The sequence below is a fragment of the Salarias fasciatus genome, chromosome 23 (genome assembly GCF_902148845.1).
Source record: "Salarias fasciatus chromosome 23, fSalaFa1.1, whole genome shotgun sequence".
NCBI lineage: Eukaryota > Metazoa > Chordata > Actinopteri > Blenniiformes > Blenniidae > Salarias > Salarias fasciatus.
The window spans coordinates 1,295,523-1,320,878 of NC_043766.1; the positions used below are offsets into that span (position 1 = coordinate 1,295,523).

At 47.3% G+C, this 25,356-nt stretch overlaps 1 protein-coding gene and 1 long non-coding RNA gene across 2 annotated transcripts; one reads left to right on the plus strand and one right to left on the minus strand.

Annotated features, from left to right (window-relative positions):
- Window positions 1-458: 458 nt before the first annotated feature.
- On the minus strand, window positions 459-9,784 carry dipk1ab (divergent protein kinase domain 1Ab). The gene is made up of 5 exons (XM_030083126.1): window positions 9,689-9,784; window positions 1,990-2,124; window positions 1,781-1,888; window positions 1,531-1,704; window positions 459-1,287 (listed from the first exon to the last, which is right to left on the minus strand). Exons 1-5 carry the CDS (start codon window positions 9,740-9,742, stop codon window positions 475-477), a joined length of 1,284 nt encoding a protein of 427 aa, XP_029938986.1. The 5' UTR covers window positions 9,743-9,784; the 3' UTR covers window positions 459-474.
- A 2,553-nt stretch (window positions 9,785-12,337) lies between these two features.
- Window positions 12,338-14,918, plus strand: LOC115381830 (uncharacterized). The gene is made up of 3 exons (XR_003930464.1): window positions 12,338-12,472; window positions 13,514-13,680; window positions 14,579-14,918. It is a non-coding gene; the product is annotated as an uncharacterized LOC115381830 (long non-coding RNA).
- Window positions 14,919-25,356: the final 10,438 nt, after the last annotated feature.

Genomic DNA, 25,356 nt, shown 5'->3' on the forward strand with positions numbered 1-25,356 from the left:
ATTCAGTGTCAACAATTACTCAAGTGCAGCTCTGACACCCAACAAGTTCCCAGTCTTCCTTTCATCCTTGTCCTGTCTTCAGAAAAGAAAGGCTGCTTCTCACCGGACGCCATTTAACATTTCCATTAGTGTTATTACGCAAGTTAAATACAGGAAGTTGTTTGTTTCCACACTGAACATGATTGTCCATTTGATTGAAAGAAGCTAGAGGAGACCTGTCACTGTAAGAGTGAGTCAAGACCCCGGACCGGGTTTACATCAGCTGCTCACACATTTCCTCATTCCAACTCCCAACTCCACACCAGGATGCTGGGGTCAAATTACAAATAATGCTGACCGAGAAATTTCACGATTAGAGTTGATGGGATTTTTAAAAACAGGACACAAATACTGTGTGAAAATGGCAGTAACAGGTCTCCTCTAAGAAGGCAGTCTTTGTGCTCGTGTGTCGTAAACAGAAGACTTCTGACTCGACTAGGAATCCTTCGTGTGAGAGATTTTCTTCCACAGTAAAGTCTTGAGGTTGTTCAGAATGAGGGAGTGTTCGATTTCCGTCTGCTCTGCGGAGCCCTTCAGCGCGATGCAGGCGTACAGCTGCTTCTCCAGCTCCTCGCTCACGTCGGACGGCGCCCCCCTCAGGATGTAGTCCTTGAGCGCGTCGCAGGCCTTGGCCAGGTTGGGCCGGGTGACCTCGGGCGTGCAGCGGTGCTTGGTGAGGTCGCAGGTCGTGAGGCAGTCGGCGCCGTACAGGCAGTCCTCGTCCGCGTCGCAGCGCTGCTGCCGGATGTCCTCCTGGAAGACGGCTTCGGGGACGATGTGCCGCGCGTCCGTCACCTTGAAGTCGTGGCGGTCGTTGTAGCCGAAGGCGGCGGCGCTGACGTCGCACATGAGGAAGCTGCCGAACGTGCCGTGGAAGATGTCCTCCACCAGCTCCAGCAGCCCGATGGAGATCTTGGCCTTGTGCGGCCAGGAGGGCGTGAACCACTGGTCCATGCTGCGACGCAGGCCGGCGGGGATCCACACCTCCACCACCCAGGGCAGGCTGATCCCGTACAGAGGCGCGTGAGGCACCTTCTCCATCATGTACAGATCTCCGCAGAAGCCCAGCAGCTTGGGCGTGTGCTCTCGGTCCTGCAGGACGAGAGCCAGCAGGAACTCGTTGAGCTGGAGCAGAGCCCACGTGGAGCGAGCCTCCGGCAGGGAGATGTGGCCGTCCTTGTTGGCGTCCGCGATGGACAGCACTTGCGTTGAAAGATCCGCAAGGTTGGCTTGATCCCCAACTTTGGCCTGGAAAGAAATAAGATCTCAAGATGGGGCGAGGCTCTGAAACCAGTCTGAACTCTGAGCTGACGGAGGAAACCCGTCCCAGAACCGGTCAGTATCGTCCCCAGATGCCCCCGAGCAGCATGCCTCCACCAGCCAACAGGATTCAATAAAGTATTCTAGACACTTCCTGGAGCTGCTGGACAGGGTCTATCTACAGTACTGTCAATAGTGGTCAAGGTTGTTGTTCGGCGCGTTCACCCTGACCTTTAGGTGGTTGAGGATCATTTCTCTGAACTTCTCCACAGAGGTCCCCTTGGCAGGCTTGTTGAAGGCCGTCTCCTTCCTGGGCTCCAGCTCGCCTCCCATGTCGTAACGTGGAGCCTCCTCCATCTGGCACTTGATGACCCCCTCCAGATCGCCCCAGCTCCCTGAGTACACCTGAAACGAGCACAGCGCGGCTGGGTGGAGGATGAGCACTGCGGGGAAGGAGTTCCCGGTTCCCTGAAGGACTCACCTGGCTGCTGGGCTTGACGGTGAAGCACTTTCCCAGGTAGAGCGTGTCTTTCTCACACATGCTGCTGCAGGCAGAGCCGTCGATCACTCCCTTTCTGAATTTGTCGCACTGGGAAAAGAAACAGTGCAATGATGGCTGAATGCTGGTGGAAAAGACACTGAAAAGACCGAAATGAAAGGATACGAGTCAAGAATCAGAGTCGGACTAACTATTGAGTCTTTGCAGTCGTGTCCTCGGCACAGCTCTGTGTAGGATGAATACTCCACGTACACTATCCAGCTCCCCACGAACACCGCCAGCCAGGAGAAGAACAGGTACTTCATGTGGAGGTAGGAGAATCTGGCCTGCAGACAAACGCAGTTATTTTTACATCCTACCTGAATAATTATAACCTGTCCAAACACCTGTTGGAGTCCTGGTCCGGCCCTCCGGTGTTCGCTGTGTGGGCAGAATACTGAGCGGCACATACTCTGTGATGGAAAAACGAAGAAACAAGAATTTCAAAGGTTCGTGGCAGCCTTCAACATCTCATGGTTTTTGTCAGTTTTGGAAAATAAATCAAGAGAAATAGGTAAATATTCAAATAAGTTATCCTCCTACATTCCGTCCATAGTTCACCCAGATGACTGGATGTTTCATCAGCTTTGTTTGGCCAAAGGAAGGTTTTGCCCAGCTCTAGGGTGAATCTTTTTGAGTGAACTCAGCAGGACTCTACTCCAAACACCCAGTGGTCAGTGTTATCTTTCAGTCTGAACAGCTGGAGAAACCCTTTTTGGTGAGGTTTATTGAGCAGAACCACTTCGGTGGACGGTCTCTCTCCTTCCTGTCTACAGTGCCGCTGAAATGAGAGCGTTTGTGTCCCAAACCATCAACTGTTAAATAATCCCAGCAAAATCACAAAATGAAGAGCAGCAGACCTACAGTTGGTACTCCTGATAAAGAAAGACAGCACCGCTGAAAGACCTGGGCGTCCAGCTGTGGCGGTGTCAGTGTTTCGATTTATTGGCAGACTATTCAGTGACGGCGCAAACAAACGGCAGAGCATTATCAAGGAGGAAACCCAGCGGCTGGTGGCGTCCGTGAGTTCAACACCTCAGCTAGACATTTCCAGCAGAGGCTTTTCAACCCAGCTGTACACATGAACATTTTATTTTCTCTTACTTAATTTGTCCAATTACTTTTGAGCCCCTGAAATGAAGAGGAGTGTGCTTAAAACATACTTCAGCTGGAAGCCCGTGCTTTTCTGAACTGTTTCAGATTAAGTACGGGACTGAAAGCAGAAGGAGTTAGTCTCTGTAGAAATATTCATGGACCTACAAACACTGCACATGCGTGAGCGCAGTTTCAAAGCCACAGCTGTGCAATGTTAATTATGATGTTAATAAAGATACAGAACAGTTTTAGGATCTTTAAATACTTTATATTAATGAGAGGAAAAACACACATATACTTAGCCTACATTTCCACACTTGTAGTGCCGTGTCAATGAAAATGTGAAGAAAGCATCATCAGTTTCACCAGCGTGTCCTCTCAGAGAACCTCGTGTATAAAAGCCAATAAATCAATCTCCTAATTTATGTTTACAGTCGTCGATTAGGCCATTAGTGAGGGAACTGGCTTGTCAGTGGAATACAAATGAGCTCCGAACCCAGTGGAGTCACACGGTGCATTGTTAATGTAATTGCCTCTAAATAGGTACACAGTATAATTAACAGTATCTGCTGCAGGTGGTGGAGTGTGGAGCAGCTACAGCCGCTCGCTACCTGCTCCTTCCATCTCCTCCTCATTCCCCGCTGGTCAGACACACGGTCTGCTGGGATCCATAGGGCTGCTCTTCCCTCTGGGAGCATTAGTGAAAAATAGCAGCCATACTTTCAGCAGCCATACTTAATGGCTCAGCCTGGTGGATGGCAGTGATGGGCTTCCCTTGTTTTCTGTTGTAGATTTTTTTATTTCTCCTCAGCCCCTTTCACTTCCTATTTATTTATTGGCACAAGGATCTCCATCTCCATTCCCGTCTTCTTCTTTCCTTTCTCTAATACGTCGGACTCCATTTTCTTCTCTTCAACCCAAGAAACAACTCAAACTGTTATAAAACAATTCAGCAACCATGGAAAAAATGCTTCAGTGCTGAAAAGGAAACAGCTCTGACTCTTTTGAAATGTAATTTCTATCCATTTTCTGCTCTCAACAGCACCCATAATGAAGAACTGAGCTTTCAGAAAGTGTCCATATGCCACTGTCCAACCATTTCCTCTCCCTGCTCTGTTGTATTTTTCTCCTGCTCTAAGAAAAAGAAAAGAGTGTGCTTTTTTAACGTTGACACACGCAATTTCTCAACCTTTACTCAACACGATGATTACATTTTTGGAGCATGGACTGAAAATCACACTGTAAATTCCACATGGTTATATTTCCATATTTGTTTAAACAATTATAAAGTGATGGGGTCTCTTCGAAAAGGAGGGAAACGTTTTCAAAAACATGACCTGCAGTTTCAAAGTGTCCCGGTTTGTTGGTTTGTTGGTTTGTTTGTTACAGCAGAATGTTCAATCGTAATCATACCTGACTTTGCTCTTATTCACCATCAAACTGCATAAACTCTGCATTAAATGTGAGTGAGACAGACACAGTGTCTTTTTAAAGTTTCTTTTTAGACGTTTCACTGTATTTTGAACCAGAGGGTTTCTTTAAAATTGTCTTCCTCTTGAAACTGTTATATTTTGTGAAAATGCAGACTTTTTTCTCATGTGTCCTCTGCACCACAACAAAGAACAACTTTCAGATTTACATTTAGAAAGGTTATGAAGACATTGTTTTACCAGTCCATCCCATTCAGGATGAAACTGGACCGTATGTGGCCTAAGAGCTGAAGAGTGTCTGACATTCCTGAAACACAGGGCTGGAAAAAGCCTGTTTTTTAAATATCTGTTTGCTCAGACCGAGGAGAGAGACAGCGGCTCTGCAGCTCTCCGGCTGTCACCCAGCTCCATAACTGAGTAACTAATCCGTCAATAGTAACCGGTTACTAGCAGATTCCTGTCAAAAGTATCCAGTTAATTTATGCACCAATATTCAGCACATGGCGATTTGAAACCCAGCACAGCCAATCCTGTCCTGTTTTCTCTGACATCACGCCCTTACGCAAGTTAAGCCCCTCCCACAAGAATGTACGACGAACGCCCCTCGACCAATCACGGTTAGAGCCTCAGGGGCTTTTCTGATTGGTCAAAGATACCTGGAGCTGTGGAGATTCCTTTTCAGCTCAGAACAGAGACAGATGGAAACGCTGCGCCCTGGCGGTAGAGCAGTTATGCTACACTCCTAAAGGATTATCAATGGATACTCTAACATTTAATCCAAAGAAAACACAGAAACATTAGCAATGACTAGCAGAATCCTGCCGACAGCAGCTTTAACCGTTGCTGCCTCTTTATGTACTGTTCGTTTTACTGCAGTTAAGAATCTGACCCTGCGGCGCCCGCAGCAGGCTGAGCGCTCCGTGGGCTTCCATCGGTTCCTCCATCGGTTCCTCCATCGGTTCCTCCATCGGTTCCTCCATCGGTTCCTCCATCGGTTCCTCCGCAGGTGAAATGCATCAGCAGCAGAAACATTATGGGAATAACACTGTGCAGGGGGGAAAACAAATGTACGCTTGGCCTTTCTCCAATCGATTGTGGCTTTCATTTCAAGTCTGCCCCGCTGCATTTCTATCCCTGGAATTACGTATTGACCCTTTGGCGAGCAGAGAGAGTTACACAAACACGGGCTAATGAGGCGGTATTGATTGCGGCTGCTGTGACAGCTATTAATTAGCGACTGACTGGGAACTGTGGCCGTGCGCTGAGGTGGGTGGAAAGAAAGCGGCGTGTCTTTGTCTGGCTGAACTGCTTCCTCTAACGCCGGCCCACGGACCTGGCGGCGAGCGGCTGCGTCAGCGGGCCGGCGGCTCAGGAGGACGCGCCCTGCCGCCTCCCGCTGAACTGCAGAGGCAGACCCACCACCGGCAGCTCCGCTCTGGTCCAACACTTGGGTTTTTGCAGCCTGCACACTGTTCATCCATTATGTATGAATATAAAGCCATCCCTCAGAGGTTGCCTTTTTAATGGGCTGCTGTAGAGAGCCAAAAAACAGAGGGAAAAAAAAACAAAAACAACAGAGACAGCTTCATGAAGAGTCTGACTGATAATGTGCCTGTAAAAGCTACTCAGCCCCTTGGACGCTTTCCACCTCTGCTGCTCTCAGAAATGGAGCCGTGGTCGATGTAATGGCGCTTTTTGAAAAGAATTTGCTAAAATGTCTTACATTTGTGAAGATAAACAGCTTTCTACAAAGTTAACTGAATTAGGAAAAGCAAAAAACTATGCAGTGTAAAATAAGAAAGTGGCGATGTGTGAATGTCAAGTGAGACGGTGGAGAGCTCCTCATCCCTCCGTGGTGAACACATGAGGCAGCCCTCCACCAGTCGCCTGACCACAAACACCACAGTCTGCGGGCAGCTGACGTGTCCTGGGGTCTGCATGAGGACTGACCAGGAGAAAGGTCCCCGAGAGGCCGGACCGCAGCTTTCCCAACACGGCTGAAGCTTTAAGGCCAGCTGCAGGAAGGGTCTGAGGTGTGGTTCAGCTGTGAAAACTGGCAAAGAGGCTGATCATTACGCAAAGTGATGGTTTTTTTAATGAACTATTTCCTTTATGCACAGAAACGCTGTGTTGTTGTTGCTGTTTTTCATTATTGGATAATTAATTATTAAATACGATAAGAACCTCTTTTCTGTTTTGTGCAAAAGAAACAGTTTATGCCGTAAATTACATTTTCACACACGTACACACACACACACACACACACACACACACACACACACCAATGACGATCGCCATCATGCAAAGTGCTCAACATCCGTTGGGAGCTACGTGGAGTTCAGCGTCTTGCCCAAAAGCACTTTGACATGTGGCCAGATGAAATGGACCAAACACTAACCATCCGATGGTCTGACAATCCCGTCAGTCTCCTGAGACGGTGAGAAGACAAGATGAAATAACTAACTTCCTGACTGGAGAAAATTCTAACAAATAATTTCTGCCCGAGCTTCAACCGCGACTAGGAAACGTACGAACCCCGCGTGAGCCGGTGACTGGTGTAGCACCTGTCTGAGGAGATTCAAGCAAATCCACGGCATGGGGTCCACAGGTGTGTGCTGGAGACTGGTAGGGGACACGGAGGACCCATTTACATGACAACGTTTTAGTGGAAAAGTAAAACATTTTGTTTTGGGTGTCCGTGTCGATGACAACGTATCTCTGACTGCTGCTTTCACCCACTGCCGGTTGGGAGACCCAAAACTGGATCGAGTGCCACAGAAGATGATTTTGTGGACCACATACGACATTCAGGATTGTTGACTGTTTGAGGTCTGATTAAGTCTGCAGGGTTCCCGTGATTTCTTTTTTCTTTCTTTCTTTTTTTTTTACCTACGTATTATCTCTAAAATTAGAAACATGTTGACTCGGAGTGAGGCTGAAAAATTCCTCCACCAATGGAGCCTCCAGTGAGAGCTGCTTCAGGACTCGCTGCAACCTTTTCTGAGTGAAGCTGCTGTAGGTCTAGACTGCTGGAGGACCTGCACTGAGCTGCTCGCTTGCTCACTCTCTCTCACTCTCTCTCTCTCTCTCTCTCACTCTCCCTCTCTCTCTTTCCCTTTTTTCATGTCAGGCACAGAAAAAACAGTAAAACAGTTGTAAAGAGTGAGCAGAGTGACAGGAAAGCACAGACAGACAGACAGAGAGAGAGAGAGAGAGAGAGAGAGAGAGAGAGAGAGAGCGAGCGGCCGGCAGAGCTCTGTATCACTCTCCACTTTTCTCTGCAGGGCCTCTGGAGGAGGGAAAAGATGCCACACTGTCTGCACACACACTACAAAGATCTGACTCATCACAGTCAAGACAGCCCCCCATCCCCCTGTCCCCCCTGTCCCCCTGTCCCCCCGTCCCCCCCGTCCCCATCACACTCACACAGACACACCACCTCCACCCCCACACTCAGACCTTCATGCTGACTCAATTGCTGCCACATTAGAACACACAGGAACGTATTTCAGTGTTTTGCTGCTATGAAGACGCCAGTCCCACACTCTCATGCCCGGTCCCACCGATGCAGGCGGGGAGTGGGTGCCTCGGAGAGGCTGCATGCAGGATGACGGCAGGGGAAGCCCTCTCTGGCTGCGAGCCTCAGCTGTCTGCTGCTCTTATGGTAAAGACATGATTTTCCAGTCTCGAGCTCATTTACTGTGAAATGAGACTGTGTGATAAACTCAAGAATCTGACCACTGACTGATCAACCACTTGCAGTTTATATTTTCTTATAAAACATTTCTTTTAGCCTTCTTTATTTGATGCTAATTGGTCGTTAAAAAAAATTTAAATATTTGGGTTTCCCCCATTCATGCAACCTTTTCAACTTCACAAACCTCTGAAATACCCAACAAAAAGAATTAAGGGTGGCAGTACAACCACAAAGATGTTCCTGTGTGGATGTTGGGTGTTGCTATACTGACTTTAGCTAATCAGCTGGCCTCAGGACCCGTTGACACAACGTTTCAAGGTTTTTTGTGTTTTCATTTCATAAAAGTTTTGCATTTACACAGCAAACGGGGGAAAACACAACTTTTGGAAAACACACCGGTTTGGTCTCCACGTGTGGAGGAAACACTTCCGTTTATCTACTTATTACATCGATTGGCTTTTGAGGTTGGGTCAGACCGAGCGGCCTCGCTGTCGGCGTATCGGTGAATGATGCTTCTTATTCTGTCACTGGAGGACCGGGGTGGCCTAGAAAACGGAGCGAGGCTGACGGCCGTCCCCGGAGACGGCTGTCTCTCTCCTTCACTGCGCCTGACAGGTTCTGGTCTCTGACATGCAGGAGTGCAGACAGCAGGAAGCAGCAGCTCCGGCTGAGCGTCTGACATTAGGAGGCTGAGACGCCTCGCTGGGACACTTTACCTGAAGCCGACTGTGATTCTGGTCTGCATGAGGGGTCCGGAGACCTCCCTGAGTCTTGGAGGGGCTTCCCCAGCAGCTGCTCAGGACTCCACCTCATTTCACTCACATCAGAGAGTTATGTAACGTTCTTCAGAAGCTCCCCAAAAAGGGTGATCAGAACTCACACACACACACACACACACACACACACACTGACCAGAGTCTGGTCCATGCTGCTGGTGCTGCTGGTTTGTATGTTTGTGCTGGTTCAACCTGCTCTATGCTGGTTTGACGCTCATTTGTCATCCAGTCTGTTGCTTGATGCTGGTTTGATGCTAATCCAGCTCGCCGGGGGCGGCTGTGGATCAGTGGGTAGCGTGCTTGTTGCAATGTTTGATTCTGCATTTCCACGGGAGGAAGTGTCCTTGAGCAAGACGCTCAACCCCACACCACTCCCATTGGATGGATGGTGCGCCTCACACGTGGCAGCCACATCCATTGGCTTGGATAAAGGATTTATTCTTTTGGATTAATATTTCTTGTTATTCAGCATCAACTTCCAAGGAAATAATGCATATTTTTTTGTGGCAGAACAAAACAAGAATTCACAACTGCATATATTATAATTCAAAATTAGCTGAAGTGAAGCAGAGTTTCCAGATATTAAACTTTGTTCTGAGCGGAGCGAGCAGCCTCCCTTCATGGCTCCACGAGCCAGATGCATCAGGGAAGCGGTTGCTACAGCAACAGGGATGTAGAGGACGGCATCCCGTCGAGCATCAAGTGACTTTCTCATTCATTCTGAAGGAAGGCAAAGACGCATTTCTGCAGAAATTTCACGCGCGCAACCCCGGCAGGGACTGGCAGTGTGGGGGTGTGACCGCGGGCGAGCGCGCGGGAGCAGCGGAGTGGAGAGGGACTTCCCCCGGCTTACCTGGACGTACAGAGGCTTTCTGAGGACCCCCCATGGAAACAGAGCTCTGGCCATGGCAGGAGCAGAACATCTCACCACAGCTGCAGGAAGGAATGAATGGAGAGAGAGAGAGAGAGAATCCGCCTCACGTTTGCGTCGAGGCAACGCCTATCGTCATCGTCGGGACTCGAGCCTGGAGACGTTCCGGAGGTCCTCGGAGGAGGCAGCGGAGCGCCGTCGCTCTGCGCCCCGGGGATGTGCGCGCGGACGCGGCGTGGCGGCGGACTGAGCTGCGGTGGAGTCAGACCCGCACCGGAGCCACGAGCGCGTCCCGGGGACGTTTGGACCAATGAGCAGAGGGAGGATGGCGACCGCTTTTAACCTCTTACACGTCTGTGCACGAGGAAGAACAGACAAATTGCATGGTTCCGGCTCATTTGGAAGGTCTTTTTTTAATATACACGTCCCTTACCACCTGTCAATTTAATGATAAGCTATTTTAACAATGATTTAATTACACTAACTTGTTGTCCCGCAAGCTTTCGCTGCATTTTGTGAGTGCCAGGAGAAAACCCACGCATGCACAGGGAAAACATGCAAACTCCATATGCACAAGAGTCAAGCCCACAACCTCGCTATTTACCACGACCCCACTGTGCAGCGCACAGCTTTGACTATAAACACAAAAAGCTTATTTATCCTTTTTGAACATTCGGCGAGATGGCAGCTGCAGGGCTCTCAAATGGGAGAACATGCCCCCTCACAGTTTAACCTGTACCCTGCTGAAGGTGAATGCATTTAATTGCTCATCTTTATCACATTTTAAATGTTTTAATGGCTGTGAATATCCACAGGGAATATATAGAACCTGGGATGCATTTACATATAGTCTATTGTTCAAAAAGGCATATTTTATTATTTCAGTTCTTCTTCATTACAACATGCTAAGTGATAAACATCCACAGGGTTGTTCTCCTGTTATTTATTTTAATCTAAATAAGAAAAATGAATGAGGAAAATGCATCCCCTGACCCCCACCCCTCCTTCTGCTGATGTTCTCCACCCTCTCAGTTCCCTGGCACACCTCAGGTTGCCCCCCATCTGGGAACCACTGCTCCTGTTGTGACTTTCAGCCTGGCTCTGAACCAAGAACGTGTTCTGGATTTTATTTTATCAAAGCATGTCGTTATTTTCAAGGATTAATACGACACTACGATGTTGCTCCGGATTAGCAGCAGAAGATGGATGGATGATTGGGTGAATGGATGATGGAAGTGTGAGTCCACTGTTTGCCTTGTATGTAGAGGACATCTGACTGTCCAGCTCACTGTGACCTTATAAGAAGACCAGGCTCCACACTTCTCAACTTTTTGTTGCAGAAATCAGGATTTACGTGAACTAATACATCTCAGCAAATGTTGAGATGAACTATTGCAGCAAGTCATCATCAGCAGGGTGAAAGTAATCCAGCTCACGTTCCCCGTTAGTGGAGAACAAGCCAACGCTTGGTGAATTCTGCTTCACAATGGTAGGAAGAGCCGACATCGAAGGATCAAAGAGCCACATCGCTATGAACGCCTGGCCGCCACAAGCCAGTAAGACTTATCCATTCATTGCGTTTCCCATGTTCACCTGTAAATGAAGAATTGGTTTAGGTGTGGACAGATACGACACGGCCAGGACACGGGCTTCACACCTGAGTTGGGCTTTGATGCCTTTCAGCTCCAGACTGAGGTAAAAGTGGCGTGAGACCGGTGTCTGGTGAGCTGTAAAACTTTATTTTCTTCAAGGACGTGACCTGCACAAGTAATGGCAGCTTCTGAGGGAAGAGCTTGCTGGACTTCAGAGGAGAATTTTAATGCTTTCCTGTTTGAAAGTAAGGGGAAAAAAATGAAGAATGAAGAAAAAAATGAGTACAACAGACAATAGCCAGGCCGGTAATTCCAGGCAGACTGCCAGAGCGAGGTCCTCTGGGACGAGGCTCACACCTCAGTGGGAGGCCTCCGTCTGAGCAGCCGGAGCGTGGAAATCAACTGTGGATGTCCTGCCCGGGCTTTGTCTGCACAACGTCGTGATAGCGGAATAAACATCCAGTCAGCACAGTGACTTTCGGTGGCAGGACATGGCGGTCCCAGTCCAGTAACACTGTTCATGGATTTCAGACCTCTGGACTGGATCACTGTCTGGATTACCATCTGGATTACGATCCACCCTCTGAGCGCTCCATCGGAGGCTGGATGGGCGCTCACACTGGCTGGGGCAGCTCAGGCACTGCCGTCCATCAAACCAGTCAACAGTCTGACGTTTTTCTTGATTCTGTTTCCTAAAAAGCTAAATTCTTGCAGGGTGTGAGGAATCGGCAGAGCCTCCAACAGGGCAGGTTCAACTGCAACCATATAAAGAATTCATGTGGCACAGTGCCACGATAGCTGCAAAGCTGCATTCTGTATGGAGACAACCAGAGAGGACACAGAGCATCGCTCTGTGGCTGTGAAGTGTTGGAGGAGAGTGTTTAAAGGAGCTGCAGAAACTGCTGGATGCAGATAAAGAGCGGCGTTTCCTGCCATTATGTAACGCTGATTACCTTGAGGCACTTTGAGTGGGTGGATTTGGAGAAAAAACTTCTATTTCCATAAAAGAACAAACAAACAGCGACCTTTTCTTCCACGCAGAGGCGCAGGCAGAGCCACCAGCCAGTCGGACTCTTTCAGGGCCGCTCCGGTCAGGCAGGCGGACGGACGGTCCGTCTGGGGTCCTCATCAACACCAAGCTGGCCAAAGCGGTTCGGCGAAGGAATTGCAAAGGGTGAGTTTTGTGCGACCACACACCAGTCGCAGTGAGAAGTTGCAGTTGCAGGCCAGTGTGTGTGTGTTTGTGTGAGTGTGTGTGGGCGGTGCATGGCCTGCTCCTTCCTCGTCCCTCTTCTCTCTTCTCTCGGTCGTTCAGCCGAGCAGTGACTGCACTCACTCAGCAGATGCTGCGATGTTTTCGTCTCTCCTCTTTGACCATATTAAAGGATCAATCACAGTTCGCCTATATTTTCTTCTAAAAACAAATGTTCTTTTCTGTAAGTTAATAATTTCACTTTGCCGTCACGTCTGTGGGTACAGCGTGATCCTTTTCCATGTTTTCTACCATTTCTTTGGCCATTGTGTAGACACCTCTCACTTTACATATGGATAATATGATGATGGCTGTTCTGAGATATTTTTTCCCCCCATGATCTAACAAACCAAAACAAGCTTTTATTGCGTCAGTGGATTGATTAATGATCCTCCTGTTTCAGCCACCTGTCGTTTCCATGAATAGGAGAGATTATTGTTATAATAAAGATGATCATTTGGACCCGGTGCGGTCGGAGATCTCCTTTCCGCCCGCTCCATGCCCATTACTTCGCCTTTCCATCCACCTCCATCAAACCCAACAAACTTCCACCAGAGGACGTTCATCTGCTGCCGAGCACCGAGCACAGAGCACCGAGCACCCGCCCTGTCTGCAGACTGAATGGAGTCCTCCCTCTGATGGCGAGAACGCTCCGCTACACATCTCAGTCTGGCACCCTGAAGGCAAAAGATATTCACAATGTGTAGAACTGATCTTTTTTTTTTTCTTAATTTTCTCAGTTGTCCCCAGGGTTAAAACCCTGAAGGTATTAAATATTTGTTTATTTATTTATTTATTTATTGCTCTGGCTGATTTAATTACCTGGCCTATAATTTCACAATAATCAAATTATTTGCGAAGAGTGGAAACTAAGCTGTGGTATGGACATGTGTGTAAGCTTTGATTCCTTTAAAAAAAGAATGATGCTTTATCTCTTGTATGCAATACTTCTCTCTCACACAGGGTGCTGGAGCCAATCCCATGCTCATGGGCGATTGCAGGGTCCACCGGGACAGTTCACCAGTCCATCACAGGGCCAACATAGAGACTGACAGCTGGGGAGAACATGCAAACCTCACACAGTCTCCAGAGAGCACTGGCTATTGAACCCAGGACCTTCTTGCTGTGAGGTAAGAGTGCTCATCACTCCCATTCTCCCACTGTTCACACACACAGAGTCCATACGGACTGATATTCACGGAGGAGTTATTTTTTCTGGATTTCTGCCGTTGTGGTTCAGAATTACGTAACAGATGGCGCGCATGGCTCTGAGAGAGCTTTATGTAAATGTGATGACTCACGCGCTCGCAGAGAGCCTCTGGAAAGACAGGGTGAAATATTAGTGTTTGATGACCCAGATAAATCTCTCTGTTGTTCCCATGATGCCAACTTCAAAGACGTTCAGCAGATGCAGAGAGGAGAGCACACGCAGGTGAAAACGGCCTGTTTAGAATGGAACAATCCATCTTGAGAAAAACCAATTTGTTTATGACACATATATGTGAAATGTAGAACTGATGCTCTTGCATTGATGTAGGTGTATATTCTGGCATTTGTCTGCATTTTACCCAAATAGTGTGAATTTTAACTTTACAAATTACAGACATATAAACTACCGACCTCCACAACGATTAGAACAACAAGAACAACAACAACAAACTCCAAACACACAGCGATGAGAAAAGCTGCAGCAGCCGCGTGACCAGACGCGTAGATCCCGACCTGCTGGATCGGGGGCAGAATGAATCAATACTACACGCCTGGGCTCTGCCCACAGGCAGCATGCGGACACACAGCTGATCCACTGTGGCTCAAGCATCACATTCATCCACTTACATGTTACCGGCCTGTCTGAGGGCAGGCTGCCCTGGAGAACGAACGAAAGAAGGACACAAACAATCACGTTTCCTCCCACAGAAAAGTGCTCGCTCTTACAAATATGTTGCCAAACTAGCATTTTATTGTTCGTCAAATGCAGAAGCACGTCTGACTCCTGTATTTCTCTGGTATTTCCGCCTGTGGCTTTAGGAGAGTTAACGTCACACTGCTGAGGAAAAGAAACCACAGAGCACCATGGGATGAGGAACACTTGAGTTTCCCGATGTGATGGTGAGCATGGAGCAGCACGTATTGACTTCTGATCACTGAAATCAATCACTGCTGATTCATTTGACACAAACGAACAGATACATTATCTCATAAACACAACATTCACTTTTCACCTTGGTTTACATCGTAATGTGTTCCAAGATATTTTCAAAATAAAACACAAAAGCAAACATACATTTGGCTGGAGTACACATTCACATCAAATCTGTTTAGGAAAAGGATTCAGGAGTCACAGTGAATAAAGATAAGTAGACTGAAGGTGTGCTGTGTGTGACGAGCTTTACTAATTAAAGAGAGACAGGCAAATAAATAAATAGATAAATGTCATTAAAAGAGTAGATCGTCTTCACTGAGGCAGAGCATTCAGAGCTCTGACACTAACCTTCCTGTGAGGACGGTAAAAATATTCAAACAGATAAATGACAAAAACACAAAAAGCTTTATCCTCTCTGTGTAGTTTACACGTCAGACAGTCCAGTGCAGTCTATTTATGTAAAAGTCTTTCTCCTCCCTCCACAAGCCCCTCGGGAAGCGAGTGTGTTTTTGCTCTTCAGGACATCAGCTGGTAGAGAAGCCGTATTCCCTCTCCACCACCAGTTCGGTTAGTTTACCTGCCCGTCTGCCTCGGATGTGGAAAGCATGTTATTCCTCAGCCTCAGAGCAGCCCTGTGTCGGATAAAGCAGTTCATCCGAGGTTTGGAGCATCTGTTTGATTGAACTCTCAACAAACTGATCACTGATCACTGGAAGTAAAACTGTTGAAATCACTCTAGATTACAATTCAACATCTTAACACCTGTTCTCTGGTGTGTGGTCTCTGCCAGGGCCTGAAGCAGGATGAAGAGAATCAACGTGTTGATAGCATTTTTTTTATTGTGGTGTGATTAAAGCCGTGGAGGAGAGCACGACTCCGGCACAAACAGCCCGGTGTAGAGATGATCGTCACCTCAGGAGCCGGCTGGCTGCCGGGCTCACGCTCCTCCTCACACTGGATTCCAGGTATGAGATGGTTCGTTCTGCATAAATTAGCCGGGATGCTGCAAGTTTTTATTTTCATCATGTCGGCTTTGCTGCCTGGACAGCAGACGATTGACGGAGCTGAGCACGGAGTCCCCACGTTAGAGAGAGACAAGGACGAAATGAACGGTGGCCGTGTTAGAAAGACAGAGATGGTAATTACATTTTGTCCATGAATACTTATTGAATAATTCCAAAGGATTTGTCCACTTCCTTTCATAGTTTTGCCCTGGTTGTGCTGCTTCTCGATGGGTTTTTTTTTTTTTCTTTCATATTAAAGCATTTGACCAATCACATTTCAGCCATCACCTGTTGCGAGGGTCACAGAAATGTGGCTGAGGCCTTCCCAGTCAGCCCTGCTGGCCCTGCAGGAGAAAGAGCGTCCACCAGACTCCTGCTTCAACCAATCAGATGTCCAGCAGACGGCTCAGGGCCTTCTAGCAGGCCTACGGTGACGTCGGTGTGTTCAGACCCTCTGATTGGACAGTCCGACAGCGGAGTAGCCACAGCTAGCAAACTGCATCGGTAGCGAGCGGCACGAGCAGAAATATGGTTTATAGATGCTGCTTCATCAAGCCACAGTGGCTGATGGGGAAGAAATTAATTGGTTTCTGATTTATTGTTGAAGCCATTTTTAGGATGGAGTTTTCAGAGAAAGCTGTCAGAGCGAGTTGGACGTTCAGCACCAGCTTTATGGATGTAAAATGATGGAACTGAAAGGCAGAGATGATCTGTACAACAGGGAAACTGAACTGATTTTGAGGAAAGAAAGGAGGATGAATTTATCTAAAATATTCAGGGGTTTTGGTGAGAAAAATGTTGCTTTTTTTTACTAAATAATTAGCAGTTTTCTGAAGTTATCATTGATAATTGATTATTAGTGATTTAATTATTATTGGTGTTTATGTGTGACTCAGCAGCACTGGGTTTATTTCTTCGGCAGAGGCATTTTTCTGGCAACGCAGGCTATCTATCTGTGATGGATGGGTCAGGACACGAGAGGTTCTGGTCTTGGTACGAAGTGCACGGCCGCCCACTGAGACCTGGACAGAAACAGGTCTGGAAAAACCCAGACATTAAGATTTGCTTTATTGAGACGTGGATGAAACCGAGAATGAATGCAGGCTGAAGCCAGATCAAGGAGAGGCTAAACCTTTCTCAGCAGTCTGAAGCTAAGCAACAACCCACACGACAACTGTGAAAAGATTCTTGCATGAAGTAGTTTTAGAAGCGGGGCTGAAACAGGTGGAGGTGCTCCCTGTCCTAATCATAACAGGGCCTACGAACAAGCTCTGTCCGGACCGGGAGGACACTCCTGTCAGTCCTGCCCGTGGACTGGCTTCAGTTCTACTTCTGGGATCCGTGGTTCTTGTGCTGGACCGTCCAACGGACTGTCCTCAACATTGTCCTAGGCTTTACTTCTTATTGTCTCATGCTAGCTGTTGCCAAAGCTGTCCGTCCCTGGGAGAGGGATCCCTCCATACTGTGGTTCTCCCCAAGATTTCTTCTTCTCCCACTGGGTTTCTGGAGGTTTTTCTTGCCGGATGTGAGGGTCGAAGGCGGTGGTTGCTTCGTTCTGTCTCGTTACTGTGAATTTGACATATTAACATTATGCTTATTCACTGTTTTTATTTTTACCAACCAATGTAACATCTTGAAGCCTCTGAGGCAGCTGCTGTTGTGATACTGGGCTGTACAAAAATACATTGATTGATTGATTGATTGAGGAGGAAAGTACAGGGATGAACAGATCCGAGAGAAAACCTCCAGAGGACTCAAGGTTCAACAGATAGACACAGATAGAAACAGATAGAGATCATTTAATGAAACTTCAACAGACCAAGCTGTTTTCTGGAAGAACAAATCCCGTCACTGTCAGCGACGTTGTGTGTTTTGGTTTGGCACACGGAGGGATGCTCACTTCCTTTATGGACTAAATGAATTATTTTAAAGACTGAGGAGGAACTGATGCTGTGTGACAGGAACTCACGTGGAGTCCAACATCTAACTATTCACTGTGTTACACACACACACACTCACACACACACACACACACACACACACACACTGCGTCCTCATGTCGTACGGTCTTTGAGGAGACTTGATTCATCTCACTTGTGAAGCAGCTGTTGTAAGGTGACAGTGTATGTATAGTTTTGTTGAACACGCTGCCGTGGCGGCCGTCCACGGCCCGGAGCGGCCGTCGAGATTCGGCTGTAGCTCCGTCCCCTCGGCAGCCCGGCCCGCCCAGGAGGCCGGTCGCCCAGGAGGCCGGTCGCCCAGGAGGCCGGTCGCCCAGGAGGCCGGTCGCCCAGGAGGCCGGTCGCCCAGGAGGCCGGTCGCCCAGGAGGCCGGTCGCCGAGCGAGCGGCGGCAGCGGGGATGTTTTCAGCTGCTTCTCTCCGGGCGTTGTGGAGACAGTCTCATGACTCCAGATGTAACGGAGCACTGAGAGCCGGCTCTCTTCAGATGGCTTCCGGGCATGTGCTGGGGTCACGCTCTATAAAAAGCCAAGTGGAAAAGCTGTGGAAGCCCAGCAGCGAGCAGCAGGCATCGTCCATAAGCGGAGGAGGGCTCAGCCGCCGATCCTCACTGGCTTCAAGACTCAGTTCCAGAGACGTCGTCTCCGCCACGGCTGCTCGACATGAATAAGTTCGACGGTGAGCTGACTCAGAAGGAGCAGGAGATGCTGAGGATCCGCCGAGACAGCGACACCAAGGCGGCGGAGCTGCTCAAAATGGAGAAGATGCTTCAGCACACCAAGAGCCTGATGGAGAAGAAGACGGAGCCCGGTCCTGAGAGCAAGGACTACCAGGAGAACATGGGTGAGTACGGCGAGCGGAGCCGGAGCTTGGGCGGTGTTGGCTGCAGCGTTTGTGACTTCTGATACCCCCCCCCCCCCCCCGGCGCCGCAGTGGAGGACCTGGAGGAAAAGGTGCGCTCCAGCAGGCGCTACAGGAGGAACTCCCTCCACCACACGCAGATGCTGGAGAGCCAGATGAAGACGGTGAAGGGCGAGCTGGTGGGGACGCTGGACCACCTGCAGGAGCTGAGGAACGTCCTGCGCCGGTCGCAGCAGAAGGCCGAGGAGCGCAAGGCCGCCATGGAGAAGCTGGCCGCAGGGCTGAGGTGAACAACGACGGCAACAACAACAACCCACCGGCCCGGGGATCTGCTCGCTCACCCTCCTCCACCTCCTCCACCCAGCAGGGGGGCTTCTGGTGGTTCTTCCCCTTCCCCTCTCTGGACTTTATTCAGCACTCTCTGCTTCCTCCTGCTCTTCCTTAATGCTCAGTTAGCGGTTCAAAGGTCTCCCTCTCTCTCTCCCTCACTTTGGAAACAGCTGTGCGAACGTTCCGCCAACGTTTCTTTCCATATATGCTACACTCACCAAATTAGAGCCTAAAATACATTCCTAACTTTGGTTTTTTTTTTTGTTTTTTTAGCAAAGGTCTTTTTGAGTTTGTTATAACCACGAGAAGATATTATGAGAATCCTGAACAAATGCTGAGTCAGTTTTTAACTAGTGATTTGATCAATGTGAACTCTACTCGCAGCTGTTCTACATCTCCAAAAGTATTTTCTCAGCTGTCCAAATCATTGACCTCCATGGCCACAGGTGTATGAAACCAGTCACCTCTGCATGCAGACTGGCAGAGAGACAGGAAGTCACCCGAGCAATAGGTTCAGACAGCACATTTCCTCTCAGTCAGCTGTTTGTAGTTCTGAAACAGAGGAAGCCATCGCGAACCAAAGCAGCTGGTCAATGGATGCCGAGGCTCATCGTCCTGCAGGCCTCCAGACTTCATGAAAACGCCGGATGAGCTGCAGACCAGTGTGTAGAGAGCTTCGTGGAATGATCGGTTTTAGACGTCGCTGGAGTTGATACGCGTGCGAAGACAGGCGAGCGAATACTTTTGTCAACATAGTGTATTGGATTGTATCAGTAAAGCAGAGGAACAGTGGCTTAATTCTAATTAACCTGAAGGTTCTCACTGACTGATGTGAAAAACTTGATCCTCACTGAGGTTTTAAAATGTTCAGTTAGTCAGATTTTAAAAAACAATCTGAGCTTTCTGGATTGAAATTAATAAATTAGAAGGACAGCGGTGGACCTGATTAAACAGGAGAGCCTTTTTATTGTCTGTGTGGATTTAACTTCACGAAAAAAAGAGGAAGGGAAAATAAATGAGGTAAAATCAAAGCATCTTAATGAAACAGCCGTTTCAAGCAGCCTCTTGATATTTTCCTAAAGACATCTTTCTGTTGGTCTAACATCGCAGTTTAACATCGTAGTTCAACTTCACTTCCAGGGAAATAAACTGAAGAATCAGCGTTGTTTTTTAAATTGGCCTGCTCAGCGTGACGGTTTTTGATTAAAACTGGATGATTTGGGTTGGATTAAAATCTATTTAGGAGTTCAGCTTTGATTCAATATGGACACATCGATGAAAGTATTATTTTTCTAGCCTTGTGGCACAAATGTAAAACATTAAAAAAACAAAGGCGTTTGTGTTGTGAAAGCTGTTTAATTTGCACGTGTTGCCAGGCCTGCTCTGTTCCTGTCCACACAGCAGTCCCAGGAGTCCCAGGCTGGGATCAGAGCTGCTGCGGTGCATCACAGAAGCTTCCAGAGCTTCGGTCTCCCTCTGGGATCAATAGCCTGTTATGTTCCCCTCGTCTCTTTATTTTCTGCGGTGAGTCATCTGAACTCTGTATGAAGTGCTGCCTTGTGGCTGAGATGTGATCACGGCTTGTTTCTCAGCTCCGTCACATGTTGTGAGGCTGCCTGTGATGGTGGTGAGGAGAGAGGGGGACGTTTCATTTCTCCACCCTGACCTAGAAACTCCACTGTAGCTTCCAGAGTGAGTGGAGGGAGCTCACAATCCACCCTCTTTTCTGGCTTGATCCCTACGTCCTCTGCCATAATTGTTGAAAGTGAGCATGTACAAAAGCTGTTCATCCTTAAACAGTCTTCCTGAAAGATTTATAATCCAATAAAAATTTAAAAAAATGAATAGCAGAGTGTTGTTTTTCTCTCTTTTAAAGAGTGCAGGGGTGGTTTCAGAGCTCAGACTTAATGAGGCCACACGAGGAGCTGTGAACATTTCAGAGAGCAGTTTGGAAAACAAAGCGACAGACGAGGTTTTGGTCTCCTGGAGCAGAATTCGACTCCTGAAATATGTGATGTGTACGAGGGTTAATGGAGCAAGCAGAGCTGCACTGGCCTGCTTGGAGCTGATGGTAAACAGAGAATCGGTCATCACACAGCAGACCTAACACCAGAACCGTATCATACAGCTTTCAGCACACAGACACACAGATTGTAATCTCCCAAAGATACACAGAAGTTTGCCGTTTACACAAACACATTTTTAAAACAATGTTCACTTTCAGGACCAGGAGGATATGGACTGGTTGTTGAAGTAATTCACTTTATTTTGAAAGGAGAATAGTTAAAATGTACTAAATTGTTCGTCTGTAAATTTAAATTTGTTCAGGTTTCATCAAAAGATATAAAACTCTTTCATAACATTGTCATATATTTTCCACCAAGCCAACAGAAATATTTGGATTTGTAAAGGATTTGGACAAAGTAAAGGTAGGCTGATACATTACTGGTCTGGTTCCCTCCAAGGTAAAAAGCAGCTCATTGCAACCACTGGACCAAAATAAATAACCCGTGTACGGGACCAACGGGAAATAATTTACTATTCTTCACACAGTTGATATCTTTGTAGCATCTCCTACACCTGATTGTTGCATGTTATCTCCTCTCATAAAGTGTATTTTGTCCTGATAAACAACGTGGCCATTTCATATTTTCACCCTGCTTTGCAGGATATTTGTTTGTTTGTCTCACTGATGTGTAACTCTAGCTTTATACTCACTGTGGCATTCTGAGGTGACTGAAGTTAAAACGAGGAGGGGGTAGTCATGATGCACTTATTTCTCTGTGCTGAACTGACTGATGGGTATGAAGCTCCAGACATGCAGGTCCAGTGTCGTCCAGCAGGAGGCGCTGCTTTCATTTGTAGTCATCCTCTGCTCACTGCACAGCATTGGCGGTTATAAGGCAGGTTGTGGTCAGCGGTTTCTCCTGGACGAGCTCTCAGCAGCTGCATGCAGCAGCACGTGCTCCTGGTCGGCCTCACCTTGTGTGTGTTTCATTTGATTTGATTGATTGATTGATTGATTGATTGATGATACAGATTTTTCTTCTTCCCCATGGCGTGTTTGTCATGGCGACACTCTCAGACCAATCAGCCGGCGGCAGTGCTGCTGCTCCAGGTACCTCAAAGGGGATCATGAAAAATGGCCACAGTTGGGTTCAGTTCTCTTGGTACCTTCCATAACTTTACTGAGTGGAAACACATGAAAACCTGTACCGTACCATACCGTACCATACCGTACCATACCGTACCATACCACACACAGGAGGCCTGGATATTCCACGGCGTGTCCAGCTGTGTCCAGCTGTGTCCAGCCAGTCTCTCCGGTTCAGCACTGTCCCGCCAGCCTCTGCTGTATGGGAGAAGCTTTCAGAGCTGCTGGATCGATCTCCAGGACTCTGAAGTGAGTTTCTCCAGGCTGATCATTGAAGAAATGGACCAGATTCGCCTTCTAAAACTGAGAGGAGGTTATCTCAGTCAGAAAAAAAAAAGTGATTCCTTTGCTTGGATTCAAGTTGATCTTCATTTCATTGGATTTGTCTCACTGAAAGCAGCTCTGCTGAGAGGGATTCATCTGGTGTTCATTGTTTTGTAGGCTTCTGAGTTGAAGTATGCACGTAATTCGATTATCAGTGTTACTGTTTCCTCTTCAGTGCTCAGTTGTCTCTCACACACACACACACACACACACACACACACACACACACACACACACACACACACACACACACACACACACAGAGGTGTGTGATTACTGAAGCAGAGGAAAGAAGCACTAAACGTGCTTCGTCTTTCATTGATTTCATCACTGACGGGGAAATGCAGAGCGGTCGCTGTTTGTGGTTCACAGACTAAGGTTCAGTCAAAGCACCAAGAAAGCAGAAGAGCATTGATATTATAAAATATAGATTGTGCTTTCCAGTACTTAGGCATTTTTTGAATAATTAAGTATTTATTTAAAAAGTAAGTCCTTTAGCACTGTCAGAATTTCACTCATGAGTAGGATTTCATTCTTTGACTCAAGTCCTGGAGTTCAGCTTGATTTCCAGTGATCTGTCCACCGATGGACACCCTGAACTCAACCGAAGCTTTCGCCTGTAAACATTGTCGTGTTAACAGGGCTTCAGTTGCCGTGAGAGGAACCAACCTCACAGTGAGGAACGTCCACTTTCTGTGTCCTTTGAACAATACTCGGGCTAATTTCCCAGTGTTTTGAAGGGGAAGTTATCAGTCGAGCGTGACGGGCACTTCTCTGCCAACACAGGGAAACTGCTCACTATCTCACACCACAGCTGCAGTGAAATACACAGGGAGGCATAAAATACAAGGACAGAATCACAATATTCAGATAAAATGAAGATAAAACTCACTTGTCTCATTTGAAATCTCATTTTTTACGTCTGCAGATGCATTTAAACCTGACATGAGAACCTCCTACACGAGAGGCTGCCGCTACAGGAAGCTAAAACCGAGACGCGCCGGCAGAGACGTTTGACAGTAATTCCTGTGTCAGCATGTATCAGCCACTCAGCCAGGAGGACACCCTGTTATCAAACTGTACCCGGTGTACTCTCATACAAGGAAACATCTCACAGAAGACATCTGGAACATCTGGAACAGCGTCTATGAACACGTTTTGTTTCACGCACACAGACGTCTGGGTTAAGGGTTTGCAGCTTTGCACAAATGCGAGCAGTGAAAAATGAAACAAGTATTTCAGCTTTAGTTTGAAATGTGTAAAAACTCTAAACAGAAATATAAAAATCTCATAAAGGACAGTAATTTTTCTCCAGAGAATCTGAGACAACATTCAAGACTTTTTTTGCATTAAACTGCGTCAAGCACTGTGGATGAAGACGGAGGGAGTGTCTGTTAGCCCTGGACATGAGGACGTCTCACTCTCAGTCACATCCACACCAGCTGATGCTTTAGCTCTGCATCAACATCTGCTTCGCTGCGCGACTCCTCCGTCTGGATGACAGCTCTTCACTTTTGTTGTTGCTTTTTGATGATTGAACAGTGATCAGATTAATCACACTGCTATTCAAAGCTCCTGCAGCATTTCTTCTGCACTTCTGCTATAAAGACTTCAAAAGCAAAGAGAACCATGTAAGCTATTGGAATATAATAAAAAGGAATGTTGTTTTTCTTTTTTTAAAAAAAAACTACAGTACTTGTCATATTGGATCGCCCTGCTTGCTCAAACTGTTTGTTCGTGCCTTTGTCTGAGGTTACACACTGACGGCTGCGGCCCATCCTTAAGTTATGCAACACAAACTGCAGGAGCTTGCGGTAAAACTCAGGTTCCAACAGGCCGCCCTGCAGTTGGCAGGCCGATGTGTGCAGCCTCCCCGCCCGGCATGCCCGCCACCGAGGCCTCAGCTCACCGACACAATCACACTCCGCTGCAAAGGCATGCTCACACAAGATCAAGGAGCTCGCCAACTCCACCGTACATGCACAGAGGAAGAGCAGGTTATCGCAGCCAGCTCAGCTTTTTGGCTTTGAGGACACCGCCTGCTGTTTGCTGCCTGATTTACTCCCAGATGAAGATGACTCTGTGTCTGAGGATGTGTTTTCTCTCTTAGCTCGCTCCTCAGACTCTTCAGAGTGCCCTCCTGATAACTTTACTTAAATCTATTTATACCTTTATATTTTTATCTTTATCTCTTTACCTTGCATATCTTACAAAACAACTCTCATGTCACAGTTCAAGGTGTTAGATTGAAATAGACGAAGTGACACAGACAAATGATCACAATACATGTTCCTTCATTACTTCTGCTTCAGCTGAGAAATGTTTAGTTTCCATGTCCACCACATAATTACATGAAAAATGATGAGTAACACACCATTAAAACATCTAGAATGTTGCCTTTAGTTGCTGGTGTATTCATATTACAAATAAAATTGATCCACACAGCAGGATTGATCAGAGCCTGTAATACTGTTTTGCTTCAGATGTATAAGGTTTGTGTTGTATTTGTCCAGACATGCTGTTGACGGTAAAAACACAGTATAGTGTGTCTCTGTGTTCCGTTGGCGGTGAGGTGGGTGTGTGTTATGAAATTATCCAGACTGTCATGTAATGTCATGTTCTGAATAGTGTGTAACACGACATGAATTTCCCAAAGCACATTTTTTTTTAGTAAAACCTCAAAAAGTCTGTGACCAGGGAAGGTAAATATCAGATTACAGTTTGTTTCCACGGAAGTTATTATTCGTTCACGTGGTGATGACCCTGTCATGTTAAGCATTCATTGGACGTCTGCTTTCCTTTCTTTACTTTTCTTTTTTTTTGTTTTTGTTTTTACACTTGTTCTTTTTTTGTATGATCGAAATAAAGATTTAAAATCAATTCAAATCGAATCAGATCAGTGCAATGGAAAACCAAATTAAACTTTACATGAATGCTGTGAGTTGATAAGTCGAGCACTGCCAACTATGGATGTAGGTGCGTGCGCGCCCCGTGCGCGCGGGGCGTGGACGCGGCCGGACACACCTGCCG